Consider the following 10,415-nt stretch of genomic DNA (forward strand, 5'->3'; position numbering starts at 1 on the left):
TCAACAAGACAACGCCTGTCCACACATGGCACGTGTGTCTATGGACTGCCTGCATCATGTTGAGATCCTCCGGTGGCCAGCCAGGTCCCACAATCTTTCCCCAATCAATGTGTGGGATCAGCTCAGATGTCAAGTCAGACCCAGTGCCAATCTGCAGGATCTCGAGGGCCAGTTACAACAGCTGTGGGCCGACTTGCCGCAGGAGAGGATGCAATGGCTGTAGGACTCCCTTCCGCACCATATCACCATGTGTATCCAGGCCTGGGGGGGGTGGTGGTGCCACACCCTACTGACATGGGACCAGCAGTGTGCCCATACTGCCAACCCTGTAGTCCGTTTGATCTGGTATTATAATTATTGAGATAGTCACACAGATTGATTTAATTTCCACCACTCCGTCTGGCTGCTTAACTTTTTTTGTATTTCAGGTCTTATGTAGGTGTGTGTGTGTCTATTCTAAATGTGTGTCTCCGTGTAGTTATGCCGAACTCCCAAATCTGGGCTACATCCACGAATGATAAGTTCACTAGAATTTATTTACAGCTGATGCTAGAAATAGGAGTGGCCTCACAGCCCCAGGGTTGGGGTTCGAGTCCCACCCCCCACCTCTGTGTGCATGAAGTTTGCATGTTCTCCTTGTGTGGTGGGGGATTCCTTCAGGCACCTCAGTTTCCTTCTGAAGTCCAAAAATGTGGTTGGGGTGTCTAAATCGCCCGTAGTATTTTTCTGATGGTGTGTGTGTGTGTGTGTGAGTGTATGCACTGCATTGTAATGGCCTCCACTGCCCAGTCACTATGACCCTATATACCACAGAGGCTGTTGTGTGTGGAGGGATGAATTTCTTGTTCATAGTTTGAAGTAGTCATATTAGCACTACCCCTGTAATTAGTGCCATCTCTTGGATATATGACCTGTGAAGAAAATTTGTGTGACAGGGCACATTTTGGAATGTTTTGCACCCGCAGTGGTGTAGAAGGCAAATGCTTGATGTCAAACGCAGTGGCAGAAACTGCTAAAAATCACGGGTGGCTGTGTTGTGGGGGGGGGACTCACCGAGCCAACGGCTCGTTCTTGAGGGTCCTGGGTTTCGGTTTTGGTAGCAGGGCGGGCCTCTCCTCAGCTTGGTAAGCCTTGGTCATGGCTGCCACGCGGCCTCGCTCGAGGGCCTTCAGGGAGCGCCTCTGGTGGTCCTCTCGCGTCTGCTTGGCTAGCGAACGCCGGCGCGTGTCTGCCGCTTTGGACCTGCGCACTGCCGATAAACAGACACACGGGTCACTCCTCTCGCTTTCTCTTTCCTTCTGTGGCCTGTCCACACTGGTGCTGGGAAGGCAGAAGGAAGCGGATCTTGCTGAACGATCGGCTAAGCAAAGCAGGAAACTGCGCAACAATAACACCGAAACAATAAAAACAGGCTTCTCAATTTATTGGGCTCTTTGGTATAATAGCCGTAAATCACTGATTGGCATGTAGAGATCCCCATTGTAACCTGCATCTTATCACACTGCAATGGTACTGGACTTTGGGAAGATTTTATCAGTTGCCATGTCGGGGATTTAAATTTTCCTATTGAAGTTAGCACCCTGTGACCCAGCTTACTCTGCTACAGTTTAAACAATAATCAGTAAGGGGACTTTCCAAAAATGCAAGCCAGGCTGTCAAAACTGGTTTCTCTTCTGCTGCAGCAAACAGCCTGCGTTCTCACTAGCTCTTAATTCCGTTTTTAACTTTAGCCAAGAGGTACTACGTCCAGCATGTAAGGCCAGTAAAAGCTATGATCAGGTGTTCAACATGGGCTGGGTGACTCTGAGAATATGAATATTCAAAAAAAATATTTTTACTGAAGAGATTTCAAGATTGTGGGTTTGTTTTCAGTATTGGCATGGACCAAATCAGCCAACAGCCACCTATGCCTGTAAACACACAGCACTCCCACAATATTAGACATGTCCCTACCATCCATACCCAAATCTACGTCCTTGGGAGACTTAAAGGTACAGTGCCTCCCATAATGTTTGGGACAAAGACACATTTTTTCCCTTCATTTACCCCTCTGCTCCAGTTTAAAATTTCATTTCAAACAAGTCAAATAAGATTAAAGTGCACATTTATTTTATCATGCACTAGTAAAGCAATGAAAAACACCTGAGTAATCACAGGCAACCTATGAAGCCAAATATCCCAAACATTATGGTGCCCTGAAATGAGGGGGACTTTGTATAAAAACATGTTGTAATTTATACCTGGTGAAACCAAAATATATACCAATAACGTTGTATTAAAGTCTTGATTGTGTATGTGTCTGAATCATCTAATTTGAAATTTTAAACTGGAACCTAGGGGTAAATCAAGAAAAAACATTATGGAGGGTGCCGTCTATAGGATTATATCTAAAGTTATAGGATTATATCTGCAGTTACTGGCAATAGGAGGCTTGACTGAGAAGATGGAAGATGCAGACAGAGTTAATTAAATTCTGATATGTCAAGTTATTGGAATTTAAATGACAATGCCAGCAAAATGAAATGAGGAAGTGTCATTGTGTGTCCATTTTCAGCCTTTTTTGTTGGGTTGCCCAATAAATCACCAGCTCTCAAATTTCAATAGGTTCAGCATCTATGGTTCCCACCAGCTTTTTTGGGTCTGCAGTGCAAGAGTGTTATAAGCGGTTATTGAGCAACACAGCGGATGAATAACTAAATCATAAATCGCAGCTGCAAAGGTGAACCCTATTAGGTTAAATGCCAAAAAGTGGTATGTCGGTTGCGAAAAAGATCAAAGAATGAGCACTTTGATTCATGAGACTTCAAAGTGTCATAGGGTAGCTAGCAGAGTTACAAAGAGGCCAGTGAAGCAGTGCCTTAATTGCAGGTACATCGATCATAAGAACCGGAAAAATGGTTTCATGTGTCAAGGGAAAGCATCCCAAAAATCACAACAGCATACGCCTGACATTGACAAACCGCAACTATCAAAGAGGAAAAGCAGTCACAAATGAGAACACGCTGACCGGAACTGACGGGCACTTAAATAGGTAGCTACCAGACAGCACAAAAGTACAGCCTTAATATTGACCAGAGAACTGATTCAGCATCTTTGTTGCCCAGTCTCAAGAAGAACTTCACAAAGCTGGGATTTATGGCAGGGCTGCTTGTGTCGAAGGTCACTGCAAAAAGACATGAAACTTGCACCCCCGTGCAATGTAATATGGTCTGGTGAGTCATCTTTCAACCTCTCTCGCACATCTGGTCAGGTTTACGTATGGAGTAGGACAAAGGATGCCTTGATTTTTTTACCAACTGTTAAACACGGAACCGTAGTAGTGAGGGCAGCCATCTTGTGGAAGTCATTAGATCTGTTGATTGCTCTGCATGGTCACATGAAAGACAAATATTGGACCATCTACAGGACCATGGGTAGCCTACAGTGCAAACACAGGTCCCTAATGATTCCCCCATATTCCAAGATAATAATGCCCCCATTCACACTTCTAAACATTCAGGATTGTTTTCATGAACACCGAGATGAACTCAAATTCCTCATCAATCCACAGCTCTAAACATCATTGGGCGTTCATGTAAGTTCTGGAGCACAGAACTTGACCCTTCAAAGAACTGGAGGCTTTTCTCCTTGGGGAATGGCCTAACACCCCACTACACACGACTCGGCCCTTCTTCAGCTATTCTGAATCAAAGCATAGCCCTACCTATTATTATATCGCTGATATTGGTGTATTGTTAGGTGTTTATTTTGTGTACCCCACTCAACAGAATATATAAACTTGGATTCATTAAGTTAAAGAGGCCACTGCAGGAAACAAAATCTGATGACTCAGTACTTTTTTTGTGAAAATTGACTTTCACATACAGATTTACTGACCTCTAATGGCATAACTTCTCTGAGTACATAAAGGTCATGAACGGGCATCAACAAGTTTAGAAGGTTTCTTACAATTGGCCAGTGTTGATAATATGTGACTGTGTTATTATTTTGATAACGTGTTCCTGATAGGGGCCTGCACACTCACACGTCTCCTGCCACTCGCGGTCCTCCTTCTCCTGCCTTTCCCGGTTTTGATGGACCTCCTTCAGGTTCATGTAGATCTGCTCTGCTCTCTCCTTCGCCAGCCTCTGGACCTCCTCCTCAGCCTTCTGCCTCTCCTCTGCCTCCTTCCTCTGAAAGACAAGCGGGGGGTTTCACGATTGTGACCTGCCCTAGGTATAGTTTAGGTTTTAGACACTAATTGGTTCAAACCATGTTGTTTTTTTGACATTTTGGTGAGAATTAATTGAACTGTATCCAAGCTGGTTTTCAGTGAAATCTTACAGCTTTACTTTGGCCTTGGTTTGAGTCAAACATCCCAAAAATGTCTCTTGTGGGAAAAAGACCTTGGCTGCTCCAGCTTCTCCTTTGCATATTAGGTGGACAGGCCTTGGCTAGCAAACCATATTTATTCATTCTTTAAATGATTTTACCCAATATGAATAATGTTATTCTACTGTGCTTCAACAAAATGCATTTTGCTACGGATCTGTAGATGCGACCATACTGAGTAACACTGGAAGGCGAATGGACTGGTACCCCATCCAGGATGTACCCCAGCCTCGTGCCCTATGCTGCCTGGGGTACACTCTACTCCCCCATGACCCAGACTTGGATAAACGGTTGGAAGATGGATGGAGGGTTGGAAGGTGAATGAAGAGATGACATGAGAAATCTGTGAAAGCCCACCCCAGAATACCTTCAGTTCCTCCTCTATTTTCCTTTGCTCCTCTGCTGCTTCCTGCCTCATGTGCTCCTTCTGCTCCTCCTCCTGCCTGCAAAGCTCCACCTCTGGATCCATGTATATTTTGGAGAATCGCTTCACTAGCTCCTTCTCCTTCTGGGCCCTTGTACGCACACAGACACGCACACAGACACGCACACAGACACACAGATTCATCTTTCAAGCAAGAGCAGATTCAAACCCAAAATTCTTTACTGATCATTTTAAAACGACAGATTCAAAGTCGCTTGACAAAAACATCACAGACATACCCCTGGCGTGAAGCTGTAAGTAGAAAATTACAGAGACTTTTCACTGAAAACTCCCTTATGAATTTCTACATTTTTTGAAGATTAAATCCTTGTGAAAAATCTTACAGATTGATTTTCTTTCACAATTGCCAAAACCGTCTCACAGTGCAACGGGTAGCATTGAAGTGATCAACTGACTCCCTGATTAAATCCCACAAAGGGGCTTCTGTTTCTCAGTAAAAGGAAGCCTACTGCTTGAATAAATGTATATGTGCATTTACATTTATTTAGCAGATACATTTGTCCAAAGCAAAGTACAATTGAGAAAACAGGGCCACAGTACAGTGCCTGGGGCAACTGGGGATTAGAGGCCTTGCTCAAGGGCCCAATGGTGGAATTACTCTACTGACCACAGGATTTGAACCAGCAACCTTCTGCTGAACGGCACATCTTGTTATGTTATTGTTATGCAAATGAGAAGTAAAATACCTGAAAACATTTGTAGGTACAATAACTATCCTTCCCTCCACAGTCCGTAAACACGAACATCAAAAACCCACTCGACATAGAATAAATTAAGCAATAAATTATTTTCCATTAAGTTACATTTTTCTGTATCCTATATTTACTCTGCCAAAGAAGAAATTTAAGACTTCAGATCTTTTTATTACACTATATTTTTTGGGACAGTTCATATAATGTCCTGGGACATTTTGTTGTGGCCAAATTTATGTTATATTTCACAGAACTAGCATTTTGAGTGAGGATATACAATGAAGACTCGTACATCTTGAATTACTGGTTTCCAGCACTTTGCTCTTTCTTAGAGGGAAAATGCTTCAAAGAATATTTACAAGCCCGTCTTTGCGATAAAGCTAGTGAATGTTTTTTTCTTTAACAAAGGAGCTAATCTCACACTACAGGGAGTGCCTGGTGCAGATAGGAGGAGGAAATATTTAACCAAAGCACTTCCTGTCTGTGGGAGAAACACTGAGATTACCAGTGACTGTATAAGTAAGGTAAGATGGGTCAGCTGAGACGTTCACTCCACATGGTGGCAAACCCTGTGACTGCTGCAGCAGCTGAACAAGTCGTTTATTTGCATGGTGTATGCCGGATAAACGCATGACTGCCAGGTGCAAAGGTCAATGACCTTGTCATCACCTCACGCCCCAAACAAGCCTATTCCCCTACTTGCTTTCCGTTCTCTAGTCCAGCTCTGAAAAAAGAGCTTGTCTTTTCTGTAAGATGACACAAACACAGTTTTAAAAGCATGTAGGAAGATTCCTCATTAATTAACTCTATGAGGTGCTACTTTGGTGCGTTTAGGTGTACTCACTGTGAGCAGCTAATGGATGTGTGATATGTGACATGGGTAAATTTTTGAAAAAATGTGGACTGTGTGGTAGGGAGCTGGGAGTGTGCAAAAACATGGACCGACCTTAGGTCCCTGAGGACCGGGTCGGGAAACACTGCCCGAGACATTAGAGCAGAAGTCATCATCAAGATGAATTCTGATCGAAATTTTGATCAAAATGCAATTTTTACCACATATATAGTATTTAAAAAAACATAGTTTTTCCTCAATCGAAACTTTTGCCACAGACACTTTTGTCCATGTACGGACAAATTGACAATCTCTGCATTGGATGGATGGATGGATGGATAGATGAATGAACTGGTTAAATCATAATAAGCACTAGGAAAACTTAGCTAAAGTGATTCTTTGAGTGAAATGTATCATTATTCCATTACAGTGTGCCAAAATGATGAGCCAGTCAAAGTCTCAGCTGTGGCATAGGGGTGGTGTACCTGAGCTGCTCGGCCTCATCTTGCGCCTGCCGGGCCGCCCGCTCTGCCATGATGGCGTCACAGATCTGCTCGTAAGGCGTGTCAGTGGGGTGCTCGCCCATCACCCAGACCCAGACGTCATCATTCGAGCTGTGCAGCCAGGACACCTGCTTCCCTGCTGGGGGAAGAAGACCCTTAGTCCAGGTGCGTTGGTGACTGGGGGGAACAATGCACACTGACCGATCGGAAAACCCCAAGTCCAGGTGGTTGGGCGACTGGGGAGAACGATGTACACTGACCAATCAGAAAACCCCTAATCCAGGTGTGCTTGAGTGCCTGAGAGGAGCGATGCAGACTGACCAATCAGGAAACCCCTAGTCTAGATGCTTGGGTACCTGGGGGGAGCAATGCAGACTAACCAATTAGAAAACCCCTAGTCTAGGTGCTTGGGCGCCTGGGAGGAAGCGATGCAGACTGACCAACCAGCTTTATCAGCTGGGAATGATGCACTGATTTTATTCCCCATGGACTGATGCTAGGTTGCCACTTTAGGGGAACTCTGACTGGGATTAGAAATGTATGCTGCTTCAATTCAAACCGTGATCTGATTTGTTGAGCCGAGCCCGGCTTCAATAAAACCACAGAGAGGCTGTGAGATGGGCACCCATGCTGGGAAATGCACTGTATAGAAATGCATTAAAGTTATTTGGATAGTGGGTATTATTGGGGTGTGACTTGCATTCTGAAGTATATTTAAAGGTTATACTATTGTTTCCAGGCTCTCCCAGTGTAGGCTGGGTCAACAGAGGAATCTGTAACCTGGATCCTGCTTTCACACAGAAGGTAAATCATTTACAAGTGAAAAGAGGCTTTTGGTGAGCAGGTCCGTGATTCTTAACAGCAATATTACCTCTTCTGGAAGGTTTCTTTGCCTTGACCTCCTGCTTCTCCAGCTGAGCCTCCTTCTCCTTCCATCGCCGGATCTGCTCCCCCCTCATCTTAAAAAAGAGGGTCTGCTTCTGCTCTTCGTTCAGCTCCGCCAGCAGCTCGGGGTCTATGTACATGTCTGTGAGAATCTGCTGGAGCATGGTGCGGCTGCTACGGCTGGTGCGTCAGGCTTCTGCGGTTCGCGGGACTCCGGTCTTCACGGCCAGGTTTACAAAAAGCAAATGCGGAATCACTTAACAAAACATATCAAGTGCATTTATAACACAAGATTTACATTTTCCAACTAATCAAATCAGCTACTTCGCGTTTAACTTAAAACAGGCAGCGTTTAATTAATTTCACGAATTTATCACTACAGATAAGGTACATTTTAAAAAAATATTCTGACAGGCAGGATGCATAAAACCAAATGATAATACTTAGTAGACTAAAGTACTGTCTTTGCCTAGCTAGGTATAAAATAAGAATACTAGCCTAATTATTGCATAAATGATCAACACAAACAAACAAAAAATGAAATAGTTAAAACATGTTATTTAACTCCCATAAAACCTCTGGAATGACGGACTGACGTGATGTGTGATGTTATATATGAGAAATGAAACCACGTCACATACCATTCATGAGTCGCGCGAAACAAGCTTCGAAGTCCAACAATGAAATACCAAGGAAAAGCTAGCCTACTGTGTTTATCGGCAAACTGTTCCCTAATAAACGACCACGTACTATACTTGAAAGCGAATGCATATTCCCCAAATGCGTTTGAGATCAATACAAAAAGTATGCGTACTTGTGGTAAAATTACAAAAACCGTCTTTGGTGTAATATTTACTTTACAAATAAACCCTTGCATGAGTTTGCATTGTAAATAGGCGTGTGCGACAATGACAGTGCAATTCCCACACGAAAAACTGTAGTTTTTTATATTTCAGCCAAGTTCTGATGTCAAAATTCACTTCCCCAGTTTTTGAGAAATAGGTTAGTAACCTAAATCATTGTTTTAAAGGTCCGACAATTGTCCGAAGTGGTATTACACATAAATAAAATGTACTTACCTGTTGGTCTTTAGGTAAAACAGGTTACAGGTGAATAGCGTATAAACTAAACGAAGTTTTTAAGCGATCCCAATAAGAAAATGTGCTTCATTACAAAATAAGGCACACACCTGTCATCACTCTGTTACAATAACATCGGATTATCCGTATGAACCAGAAGTTCACCCGTATGACGTGAGGTATTAGAAATCTGTCACTTAACCGCGGACCTTAGAATGAATGCAGATCGGACAAAGTGTTTTTCATGATCCGTCTTTTCTGCCACTATTTTAAATGTTAATGGAACCTGAGTGAATTTTAAAATGACGTTTAGCGACGTGTTCCTACAGCTATCGCCGTATCTTTGCACGCCTTCAGTGTACACCTCTTATAGTTCCCCTGGCTCTCTACACGTAGGCTACGTGTAACTTTTGTCATTTGTCTGGGTCGTCGCTTTAGATCGAGTACATATGCGGTATATTGTTGATTATTGTAATATCTTGGCAAAATTAAACGTGTCGTCCGTCTGAATGCTGCTATCAACACATGGTAGGTATATAATGGCAGGAGTTCTGCTTTTCTAATGCAACCATCAGGCCTCGTAAAATATAATTATTAAAAATAAAATGTAGTTGTTAATGACAGCGTTAGCACGTCATGGGATAAGCGGTTAGGAAGGTGGATGGAAAGAGTTGGTATGCATTCCTTTGCATACGGAAATAAGTCGTTAATTTTAGTTTCGTCAATTTCATAAGGAAACAGAACTGGAATATTATAGAGGGAACTTTGCCTCCAAAGTTGAACATTAACTACCAGATTCCAGTTCCTGGTGCATTTTTTGGGCATAAAGCAGTGGAAATGGTACCTATCTTTAGGAAACAAGAACGATATATGATATGTCCTACAGTGATACGGACACATTTATATTTTTATTTTATTGTAGATTCCTGTTAGCACACACATATCTAAAGCTTAGTACAATTTGATCGTAAACATATTTGATGGGTAACATAACTTCTTCTCTCATGACAAAAAACACTCAGAATGGATCCACTGGCTGAGCAAGCAGGGTTTTATTAAAGCCAAAGCAGTCAAAAAGTAAAACAAGCAAGCAGACACTTGGTCGGGGTCACAGAGCTGGTCAGTCGGAAAGCCGGGGAGATCAGTCCTACGAAGAAAGTGCTGGACAGGGGCAGACACAAAGCGGGAATCCAGGGCAGATGGTCAGGAGCCGGAACACAAAGAGCTGGACGCGTCAGGGCTGCACGACAGACAAGTAGAGAGAGCTCTGTAAGTAGCTACATGGAGCAACAATACCTCGCACGGAGTGCAAGGTAACCCAGGATTATACAGGGAACTCCAACCAATTGAGCATGCACTCTCAAGAAGGGGGTGTGACAGAACCCCCCCCCCCCCCCGATGGCTGCCTCCTGGAGGCTAAGGACGGCGACAACGAGGCTGGTCCTGGGTTCGAGGAGCAAGTTTGTCGGGATCACAGTGGAATACAACCACCATTGCCCAGTTGAGGATGTCTGCTGTCATGACCCAGGCACATTTCTCTGAGCCATACCTCTCCCATTCCACTAATACTGCAGCTTCCTCCACCAATGTCCAGGAGACCAGGAGTGC

The 10,415-nt window shown here is 43.6% G+C and overlaps 1 protein-coding gene across 4 annotated transcripts in view; it reads right to left on the minus strand.

Moving 5' to 3' along the window:
- sh2d4a (SH2 domain containing 4A) overlaps positions 1–9,493 on the minus strand; it is a 13,573-nt gene extending 4,080 nt beyond the window's left edge. Inside the window, exons 1-6 of one of the 4 annotated variants that reach the window (XM_023797029.2) lie at positions 8,808–9,493; positions 7,715–7,946; positions 6,826–6,979; positions 4,739–4,886; positions 4,025–4,172; positions 1,054–1,249 (exon numbers count right to left, since the gene is read on the minus strand). In XM_023797029.2, the coding sequence (XP_023652797.2) occupies positions 1,054–1,249; positions 4,025–4,172; positions 4,739–4,886; positions 6,826–6,979; positions 7,715–7,892 (824 nt within the window). In that variant the 5' untranslated portion in view covers positions 7,893–7,946; positions 8,808–9,493. Of the gene's footprint in view, positions 1–1,053; positions 1,250–4,024; positions 4,173–4,738; positions 4,887–6,825; positions 6,983–7,714; positions 7,947–8,226; positions 8,320–8,369; positions 8,607–8,807 lie in introns of those variants that run through there. The other 3 variants (XM_023796992.2, XM_023797012.2, XM_023797020.2) reach the window with 3 other exon arrangements.
- Positions 9,494–10,415: the final 922 nt, after the last annotated feature.

This window comes from Paramormyrops kingsleyae, chromosome 7 (assembly GCF_048594095.1).
Source record: "Paramormyrops kingsleyae isolate MSU_618 chromosome 7, PKINGS_0.4, whole genome shotgun sequence".
Classification (NCBI taxonomy): domain Eukaryota; kingdom Metazoa; phylum Chordata; class Actinopteri; order Osteoglossiformes; family Mormyridae; genus Paramormyrops; species Paramormyrops kingsleyae.